The sequence below is a fragment of the Phocoena phocoena genome, chromosome 3 (genome assembly GCF_963924675.1).
Source record: "Phocoena phocoena chromosome 3, mPhoPho1.1, whole genome shotgun sequence".
In the NCBI taxonomy this organism is placed as follows: Eukaryota; Metazoa; Chordata; class Mammalia; order Artiodactyla; family Phocoenidae; genus Phocoena; species Phocoena phocoena.
The window spans coordinates 66,969,872-66,992,914 of NC_089221.1; the positions used below are offsets into that span (position 1 = coordinate 66,969,872).

The 23,043-nt window shown below is 39.7% G+C and overlaps 1 protein-coding gene across 1 annotated transcript in view; it reads right to left on the reverse strand.

The window, feature by feature from the left end:
- Window positions 1-1,072: 1,072 nt before the first annotated feature.
- Window positions 1,073-23,043, reverse strand: part of HAPLN1 (hyaluronan and proteoglycan link protein 1) — a 69,442-nt gene continuing 47,471 nt past the window's right edge. Inside the window, exons 3-5 of the mRNA XM_065874132.1 lie at window positions 11,416-11,787; window positions 3,500-3,802; window positions 1,073-1,512 (exon numbers count right to left, since the gene is read on the reverse strand). Of these exons, the coding sequence (XP_065730204.1) occupies window positions 1,223-1,512; window positions 3,500-3,802; window positions 11,416-11,787 (965 nt within the window). The 3' untranslated portion in view covers window positions 1,073-1,222. The remainder of the gene's footprint in view (window positions 1,513-3,499; window positions 3,803-11,415; window positions 11,788-23,043) is intronic.

Sequence of the window (23,043 nt, forward strand, 5' to 3'; positions counted from 1 at the left end):
AGATTTTAGTGTAAACTCTTTGATGACAGCTTCAGCATTTCATTTAAGCCTAATGATGATCAGCAAGAAAAGTGACATCACTGACCACATTTTCTTTATGGAGAAAGGTTTAAAACTACTTTGTTGACTTTTTTCCCCAAACACAGGCACCATTTGGGCTTTCTAGTATATATACAAGTAGGAATAATAAGAATTTTTAAAGTTGGGTTCTTATTTCTTGGTTAGACAAGTATAGTCATTCATTCCTTTTATGATTTAAATTTTTGTCATGTCACGTAAATAAAGAAATATTAAATATTTTAAAATTATTTTTATAGGACAATAACATTTCGTAGGCTAACATAAAATCAAGCTGCTAAATTTTACAGTTTTTCTGTCTAGCAGTTTATCTATGTAACTGCCCTGAGTAGATGCTAAATGCTTCTTAGCAAACGGCCCTTAGAATTTAAATATAACTCAGTAAAGCTACTCAAAAGATAAAACAATTCTTCTCAGGCATGTGTAATTTTAACTAGAAGAAGGTAGGAGTCTCATTGGTTAAATATTATTGGCTTATTTTAGTTTCATACTTCATATAAATGGGATTATTAAGGGGTTTTAACTGTGCTTGTTATTATACATTGGAGTCCATATGAATTTTTTTTTTTTTTTGGTCAAAAAGGCAGGATTTTAAAGAGTAAAATAATTCTGTCTGTTGGAGCCTTGAAATATTTTAGAAAAGTGTAGATTGTTCCCTTGTGAAACTGAGTTTTGTGCAGCCTCTCAGAATCTCAGTTTATGTAAAGAAGCCTGTATTTCAAATCTGCTGCTCTAATCTGTTTATCGTAGTGCATTTCAAAATTGTACAAATGTGTAAAATTTGTGCTTGTGGCGGCTGCTACTCTGAGTAGCTTTACTTTCCTTAATTTAATCCTAGCAATCCTTAAGCTATTGCATGCCCCGATCATGAAAGGATACTTCGTTGAGATGATGTAGCCTAAACGGTTTGGCTCTAAAGCCTCCTTATGTAGTGCTTCCCTTAAAATTATATTAATTTATAATATATATTGAATGATAGCTTTACAAAAACAAATTAATGAATTGGTCTTTATGAAAATGACTTTACAGTAAGTAAAAAAGGGTTATCACAGTTTTGGTAACTTGCATGAGTTCATACTGAAAAAAAAAACAACCTTTCACATGTTCTTAATGACTTTAAAACCGACGTGCTCTAGGGGCACGCTCAGTTGTATGCTCTGAAGCAGTAGACACCATACAGCTTATGCTTTTTATCTGGGAAACCCACGAAGCGCACTGCAGCCTCAATAGGACTGCAGCGCCTTCTTGGCCTAGAGATGGGGTAGCGGACACTGCCGTCCGCCATCCAGCCTGCATCGCAACGGTCATATCCCAGAAGTTTCCAGGCAGCGAATATCTGGCCCACTTTAGCAATCTGAGCACCGTCATTGAGACAAGCCTGCACCGCTTCGTCGTAGGTCAGCTTGGTGGGGTGGATCAGGTAGTAAAATCGGCCTGTGGAGAAAAGGAGAGAGGGTCAGTGGGCCTGTCTGTGGCTTAGCCCCACAGAGGTGGAAGGAGCCCTAAATAGAAGTGTTTCTCAGTGAAGGGGGATATAGAGCAGTGTCTGTAAAGGTTCTGAAACACAGGATTGTCAGTTAAATGTAGTGCCCCTAGGTTGCTCTCCATTAAATTAGTTTTTTCCTTGCCCCTTAATGTCAGACATGCCCTTTTAGAGCTGTAAAAAAGAAAAGGGAAATGACAGGTCTCTTTTAGCTAATTAGTGGCAAAAAGGGCCCTTCTGTGGCACTAGAGAAGACAGAATTCCATGTTAAAAGCAAGAGCTATTTAAATTCTAGCTGTAGCAAGACTGAAGCCCAGCACAAGTTTCTAGAGAGGCAAAATTTGAATGTGAAAGGATCAAAAAACATTCCTGACAGAAAAGTCCATTTAAAAATAATCAAAAGCCCTCAAGTCCTTTTCATTACAGGTATCAATAAGACATTATTCTTATTCAAAGACTACAGTATGAAAATGCAAAACATACAGGAAGTCACTTGCCATAAATAATATGGACTCAGAATGTGAACTCAGTCTGTTCACTCACTAGCAAAGAGGATGAAGTTAGTTATTTTTTTCAATTTCCCTCTGTGGGAGCTTTGACACCTAACCATTTCTTGATTTTACAAGAAAGAGCAAGTTAGTCTCAACCACTAATTCAATTGTGTTAATTACTGAGATTCCTTCAATTTGTATCAAATATGCATGAAATGTATAAAATACGACATCAACTGACTAAAGTGATACCCATCAGTGCAAGATTTTCTCAGACTTTTAGTTTCCGGCAGAATAGAATCAGACTGTCTAACCTGATTACACATTGTAATGTGATACCCTCCTGCCTCTCTTTAAATACAGATGATTGAAGTCTAAATTAACGCTTGCCTGTTCTTTCTAGACTAAGAGGATATGATTTGGAGAAAGGGCAGCCGTCACGGGAACATTAATAAGAGGGTTAGTTCTATCATCTGTAGCTGAGGCCGGCAAACTACAGCGCACGGGTCCAGTGAGGTTTTATTAGAACACAGTCACACCCATCTGTTTAATATTGTTCACGGCGGCTTTTGTGTTATAACGTACAAAGCTACATGGAGTGGTTGCAACAGAGACCATATGGCCCACAAAGCCAAAAATATTTACTGTCTGACCCTTTACAGAAAGTTTGTTGATCCCTGATCCCTTGCTGTTTTTGCCAAAGCATGTCACCAGGCACCTGAAATATAAAATAATGGGGCCAGGGCCGCACGTGTGATTTAATGCTTTACTGTGTCATCTTAAAATTCTTAATAATTGTTTAACAAGAAGCCCACGTTTTCATTTTGCACTGGGCCCTACATGTTACATCGCTGGTTCTGGAAGGAGCAAGATAGGGTTGGGAGCTGTGTCACATTCAATGAGTCAGTCATCAACACAGATACAACCTGGATCTCTCACTTCTGCTTTCACCTCCAGTGTTATTTCTACTTAATTTTCTTGCAAAGGTCTCTTTATCCTGAGCCCTCTATCAGAGAGATAATGCTCTCTCTTTATCCTAAGCTTTGCTGATCATCTATGAATAAATTGACATTGTAATTTAGAGAAGAAGACCGTGACACAGATGCCATCCTTACTTCAGTGGAGAGGTCTGTATCCCATGGAAGGCACACAGCGGCAGCATCATCTTTGGCAGTAAGAAAAAGACTCTGTACAACATGACAGTTAAACTATTTCATAATAACAGTTGGATGCAATAAAACCAAAGAATCATGGAAATATGTACTTTTGCTTGATGTCTTTGGATTTTAAAAAATTATGACATTTAAGAATTTCTTGTATCTGGAGCAACACTTCAAAGCTTTTTTTCTTTTTTTTTTTAAGTAGATAAGATTAAAAGTTTAATGTCACATCATAGTATGTATTGGTCTCTGGGATAGGAAACAAGGCAGTATGGTTAATATCTTACCATTGAAGTTGGATGTAAAACAGAAGACGTCATATCTGCTTTTATCTTTGTCCCAAAACCCATAGTTCCTGACTCCGGGCACTGTGTTCTGGCCTCCGCAGGGTTCTCTGGGTTTTGTGATGGGATACTGTACAGACCCATCACTGAGCCAGCCAGCATTGCACCAGTCCAGCCCACCCCTCCAGGCATCGTACAGCTGGTCAAAGGAGGCGATCACAGCATCCTGGTCCAGACAAGCCTGCTGTGCCTCGTGAAAATTGAGATTGTAGCGCCCCAGTCGTGGAAAATAAGGAAATACCACACCTGTCCGAAGGAGAAGGCAAGGAATCGTTAGTGGCACAAATCCCACTTGAGTGGGGAAAAACATAATAGAATCTCCATCAGATGAAGAAGCAGTTTTTGTTCAACTTGCAGTGTTTTCTCATGGTCCCGTTTCCCTTCAAACAACCTCTCAGCTCTGAGCATCTCACAGTTACCTCTTTGGTCTGGTAACTTCAGTGATTTACCTCTTTTGCTAAGAGTTCAGCTCAGTCCTCACAATTCTCCTTTCCGAAACGATGCGTCTGCAGATTATAGTTTCCAAATAGCGCTCCCTGAGAACTTACCTATTGCATATCTGACAACAACATAATTAAGCGGTCTTATTTCATATTAATAAGGTAACTTTTTACAGTGAGGCACTTCCGTAAAAAACATCGTGGCTCTCTTATCTGTTTCAACTTTTAGTGTAGTTCTTAATCTTATTTAATTCTGTCCTTGAACAATGTGACTAAAATAAGAGCTTTCGTTTTTAAAATGTTTCCATCACTATTTTTCAGTTTCTGTATTCATGTATTGCAAACTGAAACTAAGCTTTTAAAAACATTTTTATTGCAAATAGGAAAAAAAACAAAAGCTTCCAGAAGCTTGTCCTGTGCAAGGTAGGTACAAAATAGACATCTGTCAAAGTTATTGCCAAAGAATTAAATATTTCAGAGGACAAAAAACCTTAGTATATGTAAACAGTGTGACTTGGCACTTGACTTTGGGAAGATGCAACAGCTTTGCAAAAGCATTTCTTTCCGTCAGAGAATCATGGGAGATGTCTGAGCTGTTTCACAACTTTCTGCACAGTTTCTTTAAAGGGTAAGGATTGCATCATAAGAAAGCAAAGTTATATCATTTGCTGGACTTTATGAAGGACCACTATCAAAATGTCTCTCCCATGGTTGCTAAAAGACAATTAATTTCAAGTGATTATTCAAGGCTTTGCCTTGAATTTTTAAATATAATTAAAAATAATTCATATTTTAGTGTGTGGAATGTAAAAAACTGTCTGCTGACGCGGTCATTTGGTGGACTATACCAAATGTGCTATTTTATGAGACTGCAGACCCTATACAAGATGGATGCACAGTCCACTAACAGTGTAACCGGTACACAGGAAATGTATTCTTTTAGAAATTGTCCTGGAAGACTCTACAAGAAGAAATTTCAGTAGCCTAAATCAAGTCACATCCACTGAAAGTCTCTGCTGGACATGTTTGTCCCTGTAGGGCAGTCCAGCTGGCACCATCCACTAGAGGCAGAGATCCAGGAAGGCTTCCTGATCTCATCCTGCCTTCTCAGGTTCTTGGCTGAAGGATCTGTAAGCTGAATCGGAGCCAAAAGTAAGGAGGAAAAGACTCCCTTCGTTGCCTTTGCCCCCTGCAGCAGTGGGCGGAATGGAGGTGGGGAAGGCCTGAAGATGACTCCTTCTAAGAAGGGCTGTGACCAGGCAGCCAGCTAAGACTCAATCAGCACTGGGAAGGAGCTGCTCTGGTGCTCTCCGTCCCCTCATGCCTTCCATCCTCTTTCTCAGTAACCCCAGGAATGCCAGTGAAAAGGAAAATACTCAATTTGTCCAGTAGAGGTTTCCTTGGCAGCTAGACCTTAAGTGAGAGAAAATCTCAAAGTATTTAAACCAAAATTCAACCATTTAGGTTGAATTACATTTCTCAAATAGCTCAAGATGGTAACAGTGGAGAATGTAGACTCTTTTAATTTATAATAATTTTAAAGACCTAGACAACCTCTCAGTTTAAATTCACCAGACTGTGTTTGGTGGACTCCCATAGGCATTGTGAAAAGTTTTTCCTTAGTAATTTGTCCTTGATTAACCACTGAGTTATGTTTGATTCAGTTCCAAATCCAGTGTAATATATTTCTGAGTTCCTTTCAAATTTAACATAATTTCATGCAATCATTACTCAAAGTCAAAGTGAAACCCTATATTAAAATTTTACTATTTTTCAATTGTAAGAATAAATGATCAACTTACAGTAACTCAAAAGATTTACTTAGCAGATTTTAATTAATGGTTGATGATGCTGGAAAGAACACATTCCAAGTAAGTCAAGGTCAATTTCTGTGGTCCCACCAACATTTTAAAAGTTTCACTGTATTGTACACATTTGGTGCATACATTTCAACAATCAAATGTTTCGTGCAAGTGTGGGCATTTCTGGAACTGCATGTTTCTTAGTATTTTATTTATTTGCTCCTTTTACTTTCAGCTAGTTAAGATGTCAACATCTAAGACTATAATTACAGAAACCTTCTTGGCTCTGTGGAAAAAAGTGCAATCCCTACAGCTGAATTATGGAGCAAATGGTGATTGCTTTCATCCGGCATTACAAAAATAAGAAAAGTTAAACTTTCATGGGTGAGAAAGAAGGGTATATGATTATTTTCCAAATATGATTATTTTATACTTATATGTCAAAATATAATCAGAAGCTCTTTTCCATGAAGGGCTGGTATGCATCTCTAAAAAGGGGATTAATAAGGAAGATACCTCACATGGAAAAGAATAATATCAAATGATGTGGGTAGTTTAGTCAACTGAAATGTTTTAAAAACACATTCTTTAAGACTTACAATTGTACAGACCAGTTCATCCTAGTGGTTGGCAAATATCAACTTGTTGGATAAATGAAAGGTTTTCATGCCATGGTACGTATAAAAGCTTAAGGAAATTTCAGTAACTGCACAAAGTAAAGATTTTTAGTAATAAAAAGGTAGAGACCGTGCAGAACAATTTTACCTTCTTCAGTGCCTCTCAGAGTACCTTTCAGTGCTATGTACATATCTGAAATTAGCTTTCTATTTCTAAAAGTTCTCAGACTATATTTTTGTGTATTTGGCCCCATTTTCATCAATGGAAGACCAATACAGTGGAAGATTGGAAGCACAAATATGTTTTTCATATTATCTATATGTTTATTGATTGTGCAAATGAATTCTGTATCGGGCTACTCATGAACGTCTAGTGACACTCTCCTTGTTATATTCACATAAGGCTTGTCTTTTGCCGGGTGTTGTTTCTAGCAGTGTAGGCAATTTGGTAGTAATCAGAGGGCTTTACCCTATCCAAGAGGCTATATGAAAAAAAGTTGTGTTTCCACAGCTAATTCCAACTCATAGTAGGTCAGTGTTTCAAAGGGTTTACTTTTTTTTTAATCAGTGTGATTTGAAAAACAGATCTTAAAACACAACTAAGAGCAAGGCATTGCACTCAGTACTCTAGGGTACCTTGAGTTTGGAGTGTGGCCTATTTCGGCAAAGAGTCTAGGATTTGATACATATACTATGGGTATATAAATTTGAATCCAAGACAGAATAAAATCTTATAAATACAAACCATACAATTTGGGCATCTTGAAGAAGAACGATGTTTTTCTAATTGGGAAAATTCTTTGAAGCACATAGCATTTAATCTGGTATTAAAGGGCCAATATGATTAAAGGCATTGTACAATTACAGTTGGAAAGGCAGCTTAATTATGACGTTCAAAATGATACGCTTCCCTGGTCTTATTTATGCATGTTAGAAGATTGACAAGGAGCTTGAGTGCAGCTTGCTGATTGGTAGATGGTCCGCTACAAGGATGTAATTGGTAATGGAAAAAGGTCAGGACCTGGAATAAGAGCTAGTAAATGATAACCACAAGGTATCTCTTATGCTACATGTGGTTTATCATAGCCTTCAAACTCTTATGTATATAATTGCTGCACCTTGAGCATCTACCCCAGACTAGGTGGAAATTGTCAAGTCCCTACCATCCTCAGGTAGCAATCAAGGTTCCTCAGATCTTATTCTATAATTAAAATGTTGTAATTTTATTTTAAAATGAGTTCTTATCTCATGTTGAAGTATATATAGATAAAATAATGTCTTGAGATTTTCTGGAAGATTATTCATTGGGGATGGGAGTAAATAAAGCAAGACAAAATAAGATTGGCTATATCATGACATTTTTTGAAGCTGGTGATATATAGAGATTCATTATACTAGTCTTTCTACTTTTCCGAGTGTTCGAAATTGGCTATAATAAAAAGTTAAAAATTTTTATCCCACCCTGTTGCCATGCTGAGCCTTAAACCAGTCAAGGCGGATGCTGTCTGTGGCATCTGTTATTCACATTTTGGCCTTTGAAGAGTTTCTCCCTCACACCTGTGATGCCCTCTTTCCCACTTTGTCATGCTCTCTACCCCTTGAAAGAACCAGGTGCACCTTTCATGGTCCAAATCAAATGTCTCTTCCTTTCCACCGCCTTCCATTGCATGCAGGCTTTTTTGTATTTGAAAGTGTAAACCCATTGTATCAAACATTAACTCACCTATAAACTATGTACTGAGCACTTACTTTGTTTTGGCACTTGACTGCCTCAAGTAGATCCTATTTAGCAGGTGAAGACGGACAATTTGCAAATTTTACAAAACAAAATGTGATTAGAATTACAATGGAAATCTGTAGACAGTGCCCTGAGAACATCATAGCTGGGGGTGGAAGGGGAGGGCTCAGGGTAGAGTTGATCTTTTCTTTTTTAAAAAATAAATTTATTTATTTATTTATTTTTGGCTGAGTTGGGTCTTTTTTGTTGCGTGTGGGCTTTCTCTAGTTGTGGCGAGCGGGGGCTACTCTTCGTTGAGGTACGCGGGCTTCTCATTGCAGTGGCTTCTCTTTGCGGAGCAGAGGCTCTGAGCACACAGGCTTCAGTAGTTGCAGTGTATGGGCTCAGTAGTTGTGGTGCATGGGCTCTAGAGCGCAGGCTCAGTAGTTGTGGCGCAGGGGCTTAGTTGCTCCGCGGCATGTGGGATCTTCCCGGACCACGGCTCGAATCTGTGTCCCCTGCATTGGCAGGTGGATTCTTAACCACTGCGCCACCAGGGAAGTCCCTTTGATCTTATTCTTTTTTTTTTTTTTTTTCTGTACGCGGGCCTCTCACTGTTATGGCCTCTCCCGTTGTGGAGCACAGGCTCCAGACGCACAGGCTCAGCGGCCATGGCTCACGGGTCCAGCCGCTCCACGGCATGTGGGATCCTCCCGGACCGGGGCACGAACCCGTGTCCCCTGCATCGGCAGGAGGACTCTCAACCACCGCGCCACCAGGGAAGCCCCTGATCTTATTCTTGAAGGAATATATTTTCTCCAGTTCAGAAATGAATTCATGTATATAATGTTAAATATGGAAATGTCAGTTATTTCAAGGCAGAGCCTCTGGGTAATGACTGCTTCTGCCCTTTTTATAGTACACAAGAAAGATGGAAAAACATTCTTTGCAGTGAGAATGGGCACACCAATTAATGAAGTATGACCAAAGGACAGTCCCTAAGTCATCTCCCAAATAACTTTGGGGCCTTTGAGAATCTTGAGAAAACTTCAGAAGAACTGAGGCTGTCAAACACCACTGTCTCTCTGAAACCTGTATTTTTTCCCGTCCCAACAGAAACTTTCTCCTTCCTGCAAACTCCCAGATCGTAGTAGATAAAAGCATAGACTTCATTCAGTGCCCTTGGTATCAAATTCTAGCCCTAGCTCTTACTCCTAGCCATTTTATATTAGAAAAGGAGCTTTCCCTAAGTTTCAGCTGTCAAGGGACATTACTGAAAGTGAGCAAAATAAATATGCATATGATTAGAACAATTTGTTTTACCTACTTACTTTACCAAATTCTACCTTATTTTAAAGTACTTACTTTTGAAAGTATCTTAGAATCTTTAATGGACTGTAAGATTGTTGAATGAAAGGAACCATGATTTGGAATTTTTTTGTTTCTCATGGTACGAAAACAGCACTTGTAAAAATATTTATCATTTAAATTGGTTTCTTGGACACATTTACTTAGCTCATATATACGTATGTGCTATATGGTAGAGAAGTGTTATGAAAGCATGGAAAACATGGAGATTTGGGAGAGTGCAGAGCCTATGCAGGAAAAATTACTCTTCTTACAATTCCCCTTCAACACCTCTAATTGTGTCTTAAAGGAAGTCTCAGTTTGACCGTAGAGTGTATTATCTTCCAACACGTGTTAAATCTGCTTTTCAAGAAAAGGGAGAGCTGGCTTCCTGCTCAAAGCCACCAGCAAGCATGTATCCATTTATAATTAGAAATATCTTATGTTCACTGTACTTATTTTTATGGTTTCCTTGTATTTCTGGCAAGTTATACTGGTTTCTATTTATTTAAAAAATATTTTTAAATAAGTGTAGGGAGATAATAAATATGGCATGTGAATTACTTAAGTTTAAGAAAAAGTAACTTAACAGATAATACAGTTCAACCTATTATTCATAGATTGGAAGCCAAGGTACAATAAGGATAAGTAACTTGCTCTGGTTACAAAACATATACTGACAAAGCTGGGACTAACATAAGCATCTTGATACTACTAGCGTCCAGTCCAGTGCCTGATGCCCCTTTGATAAAAGAAAGTGACCCTCAATTAATATTTGATGATTGACTGTCTTCTCTTAGCCAATTACTTTCTTTCATCCTGAATAACGCCAATGTTCATGAATATGAAAGTGAATCAATAAAAACTCAAAGTATAAGGTGGCATGCAATCAGGAGCCAAGAACTACAACTAAGAGAGACAAGAGAAGGTCACAAAAATGAACTTTACAACATCAAGCAATGTATCAGATACATAAAGCTAATAAATCTGCATGCATTGGTGGCACTCTGTGGGATTCAGAAGGTCACATCTTCAATGAAATGCTAGTGTGCCAAACATGTTTTTCCAAAAGCCACAAATCTGGCCTAGAATGTGGAAGGAGCTTCTAGCAAACACACACCTATAGTTTATATAAGGAAGGAAAGTCTTCTATTAATGCAGCCAAAATTCATCCTTCCATGTAAAGAGACACTGAAATTCATGAATAAAGGGTGTCTTGAGATACATGAGAAACTAAGGAGAGGCCTAAAGGGCTTTGGGCAGAGGGGAAACAGGATGGCATGGATACATTTTATTGTTTAGCTTTGTATACATTTTGATCTTTGAACCTACTGAATGTATTACATATTTAAGAAATAAAACTCCCCCCACAAAATGCCTTGACCATTTGGTATTCAGTGTCTAAGAGACTCTGGACCATTAAAAAAAATTACTTCTTTACAAGAATATTTAAATAAATCTAGAGTCTACTTTTTTGTTAAATTAAGTTTTCACAGTTATTTTACAAAATACAATTAAATGTATTTTAGTTAGCAGATGTCCTTCACAAAACTTGCCATTATTTTGAAACTGAGATAATTTTAGAAGCATAATAAAAAAGCCTCCACTCTGAATTTCTTCATAACTATGTAATGAGTTTTAAATTTTGAATGGCATAAGGCAGTTTCTGAATGTTGTTAATTCAGTTCCACTGCATGTTTCTCCTACTTGCAAATAGCTTCAAATTTGCATATAACCATTGTGTGTACATTTCAAATATGAAAGCTGGAATCATAGACAGATTGCAGATTACAAAAGAACAGAAAAACATTCTTTACATGGACTTTTGATTTCTCACATCAGCACCGTGGTAACCATTAGACATTACTTGTCATGAAAAAAAAAAGCAATGATTAATTATCATTCCTAAGTTTTAACACGATTTATAGATACTTACCTTGTAAATCTAATGCTACCACAGCAGTATCATCTTCTAATCCTTCAATCACCTCACACTTGTATCTCCCATAATCCTCCAGGGTCAGGTCTGTGATCACCAGAGAAGCATCATTATCACTGCCTCCTTTCAGAAACACTCTACCCTGGTAGCCTCCATAGGTTTTCTTGTGGTATCCCATGGAAACAAAAACATCCACTTCCTTGAGGTAATCTGAAGTTAGCTTGGTCCACTTAATTCGGATTTTGTGGGTTCCTGAGCCAAGTGCTGTGGGGTCTCGGTAAAATTTACATGGCAGTGTAATATTGCCACCTCTGTGTGAGAACACCTTGGCTTGTTCTGCTTCCACGAGTAGACGGGGGCCATTTTCTGCTATAATTGAAAAGAGAGAAAAAAAGGAAAGAACCATTAATATGCTTTTAGACTTTTTTATAATATGAAATATACTACCTACACAGGGTATCTGACAAAGAGTAGCATTGGCAATAAGCTTCTCTGCATTGTTGAGCAGTGATCTTTGAACCACATAGAAAGGTACCTTTAGTAACTAGAGGGCATCTACAAGGTAGTCATGTCTTTTAAGCTACTGAAAAAAGGAAGGATGTACATTGTAATCAATTAGAAATATTGGCTCTAATACTCTATAGTCATCTGAAGTTTGAAGATGTCATCGTAAATTCTATTTATTTTTCTTCTACAGTTAAATATCAAAAACGTAGAAACAAGACCAAGAGAAGTGACAGGGAACCATAACTATTTCATCAATATAAACCCAAAACGTTCAAGCTAGGTAAATTGATCTCTCCCCAGGTGAGCTTTCTGATACGGTAAGTCTGTATTGTATTTCTAGGAAAAGTATACGGCAACATGATTAACTTTCATTGTACTGTTCTGGCCAAAGAATTAGAATGTCCTCCCATCTCTGGCTTCAGTTCAAATATACACCTGCGATATGCCGTTCTGGAGCATTTCAAGCAACATGCATGTATTATTTTCACACAAAGGCCAGACATCAGAAAGGTATTTTTAGTGAGTGCTTTTTAAAAAACTCCAGATTTTGAAATATATTCCTCAAACCTTGGGTGTTAAAAGTGTATCCAGTTATATTTATTTTCTAATTAACCAGATAATTATGTTTCTTTATTCCCTTAAATCTCCTTCTACACCCCCCACCCCCCCGCTACCCCTGCTTTCTACTGTATCTTGGTTTACAGAATCCTCTCGCTTTGCTTCTGCCTTGCCATGCCTCGCCCTTTCGCTTCCCTCCTCCCTCCTCCAAGGACTTTACTGCCTTCCTGGGAGCACGGTGATATTCCTAGCCTGCCAAGTCAGCTCGGCCGCAGGCCTCTGGAGAGCCAGCTCTTATTTTCAGATCTTGGCTCTCTCTGGGGTTTCCCCTGGTTCGCTCGTTGCGCTTTTGACCTTGACAAGGTCTCTTGAGGATGTGCAAGCTTTGAAAATGAGAAAGCGATATAAGAATTCCTGGACACACATACCTCATCCACACACAGCTCTCAAAGGCTGCCAAAGCTGTCTTTCAAGCAGCCCTTCCTGCTTTAGGCTGGAGGTTCTGAATAAACCTTGGTCACGAATCATTAACGATAGTACACAGGTCATCAGGAGGAGTTGCAAGTGATCTCCAGACAAACCTCAAAACTTAGTTATTTAATGGCGCATGTAGGATTCAGATTTTAAAATAAAGGGTCCAAGAATAGACAGTGGTTATATTTTTATCATAGAGCAATCAAAATTCATATTAAAAAATGAACATATTTATGTCAGCCCCAGTCCTCCGAAACTGAACAGTTGAACCACTTTTAAAGCCATCAGTGCCCCTACTTTGAATAGATCATAAACTGAGGATAATGGCTTAAGTAAAATGAATCACAAATCCAGCTCATTAAGCATTTCCTTTAGATTCTCTTCTTTATCTTCTTATTTAGGCCCATAGAATCATAAGACATAAAAGGTAAATGTATCCAACTCTACCCTATGTAGAATATTCCCCCTGCAATATCCCCAGGAACTGCATCCATGTTTTACCTAAATATTTGTAGTATCTTCTTTCTGGGAGGAGGAAAAGGTGCTGTTTAATAAGTCTGCTCAGCAATGCCTGAGGCCCTAGGGAACATGGATCTACCCACTACCTTGGGAGGACGCCTGAAGCTGGGCCTTCCCATGCTGGGACTTGAGTTTAGACAAGACATGAGGCCTTCAGAAAGTTGCAGTTTCATGATTCTCTCAAGCTTTTCACTTTAAAGTCAAAACTAATGCCCAAATGCACTGGGCTAAAGGAGAGTTACAGTAGTTAGGAACATGGGCTTTGATGTGTCAGAGACCTTGTTCTAACCTCACCTCTTCAAGTTGCTAGCTCTGAATCCTTGAGCAAGGTGTGCAAGCCCTAAGCCCCAATTTCCTTACATGTGAACTAGGGAAAGTAATGTCTACTATGCATAGTTGACCTAATAGGCACATAAAGCACTTAAAATAATGGCTGACCCAAACTGTTCCTACTGCATAGTTTTCCCCCTGTATTTCTCCTATATGATACTGCCTAATATTGAGCATAATTTTGACATATATTAACCTTCCACGGTTCCACTTCCTTATAAAGTTTTTAACCATGTGGAGTAAAATAATACCTACAATGTGTTATATAGGAAACTTGGAAATTATTGTGTGGTTTAGCATAATCATAAGGTATTCCAGAATGAACACAAGGCCTGAGTGTTTTATAAATTAAAGAGTTAAAGCACCGATCAAAAGTCTTATACAAGAGACTGAAATTTCTAATTTTTTTCTGAGGTTAACTGTAAATCGTCTTGTAGTATTTTAGAAGTATAAGCTTCTGATTTTTTTTTAGGTACTATTTTCTTATACTCTAGCATTCTGCATAGATGATGACTTATGTGGTATAATGTTGAGACCTAAGCAGACACCAAAAATCCATTGGCTTCCCACAAAATAATTTTTCTAACAAGTCTGCTAGAATGTATAAATTTCCACCATTCTTATTTTTGGGGCAACTGGGGTGTTGAGGTAGTAGATGCCACGAGGCCCTGGCTGAAATTCAAAGAACCCTAAGAAAGTTGGGTAATGTGTAACACTTTGAGTGACTGAGGGCCATTAACGTTCATTAACCTAAGTCCCCAACATGGCCTTTAGAACAATGTGTTTTATTAGCTTGTTTGCTTCTAGAAGCTCAACACTGCAGATTATACAGCATTGAGCATTGCTGGCGGGAGTGGCCTGTTGCAGAGCAGGTAAGATGTAGGAAAGAGCACTGGCCAGTGAGTCAGGAGCCCTGGGCTCTGTTGCAGGCTCTAGCAGGGCTTAGCTGTTTGAGTGACAGGTCTACATCATGAGAACATTGAGCTTAAGATTCATATCTGGCTCCCTATGGCAGGTTATCATGATAGGGATCAGCCAGGAAACACACTAAGAGGGAGAGGGTAGAGGGCTGGAACAAAGGGAGCCTATAATGCTGATGGCAAACTTTGCACAGTCTTGTCTAGAGTAATCTGATCATTGGGTTAAAAATGTGGATTGGTTTGAAATTAATGTTTAAGTCAAAACTGTTCAATCAACAGGGCAGTTGTAAAGCAAATCAAAAGATAAAAAGAAACCTTGATCATCAGAATGAGTATTGCTTATCCTTTTTTTTTTTTTTAAATATTAACTAGAGAAAACCAAGCAGCATACATGTGCTCATTTTAGGGGGACTGAATTTTTTAAAAGTTCAGTCTGTAAGTTACGGGAATTTCATATTTTTATTAATGAGTGTCAGTGACAGTGATGAAAGATTTGATGGCCTTCAAAGACCACAGTTGTCTCCAGGGGAAACAGCAGGGCTTCATTATTATTTTACAGTCTGCTGTGAAATCCAGAGGACATCATTCAGTTTCACCAAATGATGAAAACAATGGCATGACCGAAAAGCTGATCCTTGTATCACTCTGTAATTTAGATGAAATCTTTTAAACAATACGACAAAAACAATTTAGAAGTATGGTATTGGACTATTACCTATTGTTCTTAGTTCTATTAAAAGTTTAAACATTTGGCAGGGGGCAGTTCATTGCCAAAGAAATAGAGGTAACAGAAAGAAAAAAAAAAAGAAAAAGGTGTTATGGGTCCAAGTTTGTCTTTTAAAAATAAATAAATTTTTGGATTGTACAAAATAACCAGTCTTGGTGTTGGTTACTTTCTCACTGGTGTATAGTGAAGAAGCCTCCAGACTTTTGGATTTCCTAGACCAATAAAATGTAAAAAGAACCCAAACAAACAAAACTGAGGAATATATTTAAGATGGTTAAACACAGACAAAAAAATACTCCCCTCCCAAGAAAAAATTCTACCACCATCATTTGACTTCTTTATTGTGGTAAAATACACATAACATAAAATTTGCCATTTTAACCATTTTTAAGTGTGTGATTCAGTGGCATTAATTACTTTCACATTGTTGTGCAACTGAGGCAGGAGATAGATGGGCCACAGGCTGAGCAGCTGGAGTTTGTCCCCTCTAGAGAGATAACTTCAAGATGAAGATAACAGCGGGAGCGAGGAGAAGCTGAGCCTGCCCAGGTATGAGGTACAGAGACCACATATTTTTCATTCTTGAGGTCAGGGAGACCTCCCCGACTACACCTGTGCAGAAAGGCTCCTTGGGTCAAAAAGGGAGGGAGTGCCACCCCATAGTAGGTGATGTCAACCTACCCATAGGCCTCTTCGCTAGAATCCATCCTGGCTGAGAGATACGCACGCGTACAGGGGAGGACCCTGAGACAAACCAAAGATGGACTCAGAGCCAGGCAAAGCAAGATGATTGGCCAGAGGAAACCCAGAAGAAATGCCCCATGTAAGTGATTCAAACTACTACGAGGGCACGAGTCTCTGTCTGAGTCCTTCAAGTGTGTGTGTGTGTCTATTCACACATATTCTTTTTCTTCCTAATAAACACTTTACTTGTTTCTCTACTTTCCGCCTCTTTGTGGAAGTTCATTTCTACAAAGCCGACGGGCCAGGGGCCTTGTCACTGGCCACTGGCCTTGGTGGTCTAGTGGCGAGGATTCAGCGTCCTCACTGCCTTGGCCTGACTTCAGTCTCTGGCCGGGGACCTGAAATCCTGCTTCAAGCTGCTGCAGGCCGAGGCCATCTGCGATCACAACCACCATCACCATCTATTTCCAAGACTTTTTCATCACTCCAAACGAAAAACTAATTCCTCCCTGACATTCCAAACTAGTAGGCAGACGCTCAAGCGCCAGCTCCACGATGAGTCATTTGAAAATGCTGCACGAGGTTTTAAAGATAGTTCCTTATTTTTGTGGCATCTCTTATCACTTTGGTGGGTTGAGATGTGTAAGACTAACACTTTGGAAGCTGTTACTTCCTTTAGGGTAGCCAACCTGCCCGATGATGAGCAACCAGGCTGGATTTGTATCCTTCTCGTTGTGCTTACCACAGTCTACTGAAAACAGTCACTCTGTCTCCCTAGTCCACGTCCTGTTATATTGTTCCTCCAGCATCAAAATAGTGCCTGGCATGTGATAAGTGTCTGTGACTGAAATAGACGAATGCCTCCCAGAGGCTGTGCTCAGCTATGGCAGTAGACATAGATCCCTGTCCTTGCTTTATACCATATTGCTCTAAAATGAAAACACTTTATAAAAACAGGTAAAGATACATATTAAAGACACAATATTTAAAAAGAACATAATTTAGACATTAGTCTCTCATCTTACACATTACATTTGAGTAGGATACATAATTTAGGAAAAAATTATCTTACTCATTAATCTTTAACTGTTTATAATTACAGTCAGCCCTCTGTATCTGTGTGTGCCTCATTTGGGATTCAACCAATCAGAGATGGAAAATATTTGAAAACGACATTCCAGAAAGCTCTGAAAAGCAAAACTTCAATTTGCTTCTTGCCTATTTACATAGCATTTACATTGTATTTATAGCTATTTACATAGCAACATTTACATTGTTTTAGGTATTATAAGGGATGATGCCTGTAGGCTAGGTGCAAATACTGCAACATTTTATACAGGGGACTTGAGCATCTGAGGATTCTGGTATTGGAGTTGAGTCTTGGAACGAATCTCCAGTGGACACTGAGGGGCGACTGTGTTTTGTTTCCTTCAGACTGGAGTAAATCCCATTGTTCCCGGTGTTGCTCACTGGGAGCCAGAAGCTCCCGTCAGCGGTCTTGACTCTGCTGTGTCTTGTCAGCTTTGCATCAGAGATGTTTACAAGGACCCTCCCCTCTGCCCCTCTCTCTCTCCATCTAGTCTTTACTGTCCTTTCAGAGGGCTTTTCATTTATCAGAGACAGAGCTTTAGTTTCTTGCCCAGCTGTTCCTCAATGTAAAGACTCTGAGTCTCTCCTCTATGACTCAGCACTTCAGGAAGGGTGACCTGAAGAGGGCAGGAAAGAAGTTTTAAGGAGGATCCATGGCTGCCCTCTGCCCTCTACTACTTGACTTGGGTTTGAAATCCTGTTGTATTTATCCCTGGCCCATCTTTGCTTTTACCTGGAGTTCAAATGCTGACCTGAAGACCTATAAGAATATGTGTGCTTCTTACCATTTGTGTAACTTGGAAAGAAATATGTATACTTACATAAACTATATCTGAGGGAATCACTAGAAACCCATGAAACTAATAACCATGGTAGCCTGTGGAAAGAAAAGGTAGATGTCTGGGTCGAGAACTCCTGGGATATTTTCACTGTGTATACTCCCATATTTAAAAATTTTTGAACTGTGTGCACGTATCACCTGTACACACCCTAAGTAGAAATGGAATTAAAATATTAAAAATGGTTGAAAAAAATTAACAAAAAACTTAATTGACAAAGATAAACAAAAAACTTTCCCTAAAGTGTCTCTAGAAATACACACAAGAAGCTGGTAGAAGAAGCTCGTAGCCAGAATTGCAGTATATTGTTATAATTGCAAGATTATATTTCTGGAGAAGACCTATGGCTCTGTTAATAATAATAATGTTATATTTAGACAGGTCTTCAAAACGTGAAAATTTTACCTCGTTTTTTCAATTCCTTTAAGATACCACTGACAAAGGTACTGACTGTCTTCTAGTTTTGACTATAAAGGAAGAGTCCAAAGCTGAAAATAAGGTAAGTGAAGATTGCTCTTTGCTGTAAAGTGATTACTGCTGTTTCTCACCCTCTGTGACCCTGTCTTTTGGCCTCACAGGCTACAGGAACATACTCCTCCCAACACCCCTCCACCCTCTGCCAGGGCCTACCTGCTCTCTAAACACTGTATAGTCATTGTGCCCTGCTTGTTCCTATCAATCTACAGCTGAACCAGATTACCTAGAATTGTGTTTCCAGTTTCCTTAAATGGTATGTGACCTGCATTATCTGATGTGATGTGCTGTGGAGCATTCCCTTAGGTATTGACCACATCCGGCTTCCTTCCTCTATGGTCAGACCACTCAAGATGGCTGTCCTCTTGCTTTCTGTACATCCCCTGCTCGACTAGTGCCTGCTTCACCTACTCCCTACTCTCATGACTCACCTTCCTACACAGTTGCCCCAGGCCCCAGCTAATAATTATTCTAGCTTTAGATCAGAACGTCTCCACTATGATAGCTTATCAAAGGGGTGGTGAGGGGTGTATTCCTCTTCTGGTTTCCCTGGTAACTGATGAACCAACCTGACATCAATTCCCCCTAAAAATGGTAACCTCCCCTCTCCCTGGGGAGCTAAGACTGCAGCCAGGTCCTGCCTGCCCTCTGCCACACACAGTGGGGTGTCGCTCCAGGACCTTGCTTCAGACGTGTAAGCTCCCCAATCCATTAAACTGTTGATGTCTCTGTTGCTGACTCTGGGCTCTTTCTTCAGTCTTGAAGCTGGGCAGGTACAGGGCTTGTAGGTCTGTGGGGTGCAGCCCAACACTTGCCTTAGAGCTAAATTGATTCTGTGGTGGGAGACAGCCCAACACCAACATATAGTGTTGTTTCGGGTGATGTTGATCATGAATGTGTACCATGTTATTAGATCCAAGTTTCATAGTAAAAAATAAGGATAAGTGCTATCACTATTTTAGAGCCTGAAGGTTTTTTCAGGGACAGTGGAAACTTTTCTCCCGAGAGGATACTTTAGACAGATCTTTGCCATATAAAAGGTGAGCTTCTTTGCTGGAAATGGGCATCAAGAGCCTCCAAGTAGTTCTAGGGCGTCCATTGAACGTAGTTCAAAAATCTGTGTTCTGAGACGTAAACCTGAAACTGGGTTACTATCTTGAAAAATATTGTCTCTTTTTAATTCCTTTTTCTTCATCTTTTTCAACCAGGAAGAAGTAAAGTGTGAAGAGGGTGTTTAGCTCTGTTCTACTAAATTCTTTGTGGCTTTTGTTTTTCCACATTCATTATTGTTTCATCTATTTTCGCAGCAGCTATAGTTTATTGGTTAAGCATGTGGACTGTGCCTCTTACCTGGTGTCACCTAACCTTTATGTGCTCAGTTTTCTCATCAGTAAAATGGAGTTAAGCCACCTTCTTTGCAGGGTTCTTGTGAGGGTTAAAGGACGTGATACGCTGAGAGCTTAGCCTAGTGCCTGGTACCCTGAGTGCCCAGTAAATGTTGGCTGTTACTAGCAAACATTTACTGAGTGTCCAAAGTGTGCCGGGTATGCAAACCAGCTTCTGTCATCGACATTTTCTTCTTTCCTGTGCTCTTTCAGAAGACAGTTCCTAGAAAGTACTGATTCCTGAAAACTCGCATCTCATCAACTGATGATGATTTTCCTAATCTAGTGGTTCTTAATAGAATAGGAGCTCATTTCAGGACCACCACCTTAAAGCCTTTTCAAAAAAAAACCTGTATCTAATCCAGCTTCTTCCTGCTTCCTCCTCACTTTCCTTGGGGGTTCCAGTAAGTCTTCGGGGGCTTCCCTGGTGGCGCAGTGGTTGAGAGTCCGCCTGCCGATGCAGGGGACACGGGTTCGTGCCCCGGTCCGGGAAGATCCCACGTGCTGTGGAGTGGCTGGGCCCGTGAGCCATGGCTGCTGAGCCTGTGCGTCCAGAGCCTGTGCTCCGCAACGGGAGAGGCCACAACAGTGAGAGGCCTGTGTACCGCAAAAAAAAAAAAAGAAAGTCTTCGTTTGGGTGTAGAGGTGGAATGTGTGTATTGGTAGCTGTCACCCCACCTTGCTCCTTGAACTGCTCTCCAGAATCACTATGGTGGCCTGAGGAAAAGTTTCTCCAAGGCTTGAGACCAAATCTTTTTTTCATAGTGATTTGATTTCTTCTGGAACATAATTATATCAGTTGAATGGAATAAAATGGGAGCCGTTTTTACCCACCGCTTCACTCAGAAGTTTTTCAGAGAAGGCTTAGATGGAGGCTGTATGGTTCCTGGTGGGTCAGGAGCAGAGGAATCAGCCTGCCTGAGTTTGAATCTCAGCTTTACCACTTATCAGCCATATGACCTGGGGCAAGCTACAGACCCTCTCTCAGCCTCAGTGAGGATAACCACCTTTATGTAGTGTGGTGGTGAGAGCTAAATGAGATGACCTAGGTAATGAAGTTTCTATTGTGTATCACACATAGTAAGTGGTTTTAAATGCTAATATTTATTTATCAGTATTATTGCCATTGGTTAAGTCCAATATAACTGGTCCCCAAACTTGAGACAGTCATACTAGCTTTGTCAACTCGGAGTTGTCTGCTCTTGCTAATAATTTTCAGAAGTTAAATTTATGCATGTTATCAAAGATTTGTGAGTAAAGAAATAGCATTTGATTTCTATTATTTTAGTCTGAGAAAAAAAATATCACAGATATAGAGAAATTAAGGAATACATTATAAGAAAATAAAATTTGAATGTTTTACTAATATAGTAAATGACAATCTTTGAAGAATCATACTTTCCAGGACTGTAATACAGACTTCTTTCAAAGGGTGTGGAGAAACTGAAACATTAGCACGCGTCATTCTTCTTCATTAGGCTGTAATTAACCACACAGTCCCTAATTATTAGAAGTGTGTTTTTATGTGGTGGGGGCTCAGATCTACTTGTCTCTGCTCAGACCATTTCCACGTTGTGGTAAAACGTAAGGTCAAGTTATCCATAATTTGCAGAAAGGACACTGTTGGTTTTATACATTGGTATGGTTAGTGTCTTCAATTAGTGTGAAAGATATCAAGATAGTACTATCCAGAGTCAGTTCTGGAGGCAAAAGGGAACTTTTGATTCTTAATCAACAATCATGAATTGATAGCCTATAATGTGTCAAGTATTAAGTTTAGTGCTGAAACAAAACGAAAGGTAAGTCGAACACAAAAGCCCAGGTGGGCAAGGCTGAGGGAAAATGAAGGGAGCACCACGGTCTTGAGAACACAAGGAGTGAAAGGGACTGTACCATTGCTGGGTGCGCACACTCCATGCTCACGGGGAGCAGGTACTCGTTCCCACTGATGTTGTCCAATGGGAATGCAGGCTGAAAAGCAGCATGTCTTTGGATTTTTCAACAGATGCTAGAAATACACTTTTTTTTTTTTTGGCTGCACCTCGTGGCCTGTGGGATCCCGCTTCCCCGACCAGGGATCAAACCCCCGCCCTTACGCTCTTGGCAGTGAAAGCACAGAGTCCTAACCACTGGACCACCAGGGAATTCCCTAGAAATGCACATTTTAATGTGACTATCTCCTATTTTTAAATACTTGCAATTAATTTAGATTTAAAAAAAATGTTACCTGGGAAAAAAAATTACCACATATCAGCGATCAGGATTTAGACTCTGGGAAGTGAATATGTGACCTTTGAATCCTCCTTTATCCCACCTGTTGATGCTGAGGGTTTCTGAATTTCAGACCCGGGCGATCTCCTTGTCTCTGCTTGCATTTCCTCCTTCTCCTGTGATCTCATCTAGTCCCATGGCTATAAATGTTGATGTGCTGGTGATTCCAAAACTTTCTAGCAGTGTACTTTTTCCTGAGCTCCGAACCAGTAAATCCAACGACCTGCTGGTCATATATTGGATGCCAAACAAATAACTTGAGTCCTCCTGTCCTGCCCAGACTTGTTCTTCTCCCAATCTTCCTCACTTCATTTTATGCCTCCGTCATCTGTCCATTTGTTCAAGCCAAAATCTAGCAGGTGTGTTTGATATGCCCCTTTCCCTTAATCCCTGCGTCTAGTCTGTCGGCAAGTGCTGCCATCTCTACCTCATTTTTTTTTTTTTTCCAAATTGGTTCATCTCCATCCATCTCCACTGCTACCATCGTGGGCCACACCACCATGATTTCTCACCTAAACTACCTCAAGACCCTCCTAAAGGTCTCCTCACTTTTACTCTTGACCCACCATAATCCAGCAGTCACCTGGTCTTTTGTACATGTAAATCATATTACATCATCCCTTTGCTCAAAACCTTTTAGCCATTTTCAAGCACTTTTAGAATAAAATCTGAACTCTATACTCTGAACCAAATAAAAAGTACAATGGTCTCACTCATGCCTCCTCTTCCAGTCTCATCTTAAACCACACCCTCTCCACTACCAGGCTGAAGTCCCTTTAGCTTCTCTCTGGTTTGAAAATACCACATTTATTCCCATCTCAGAGAATTTGCACTTCCCATCTCAGAGA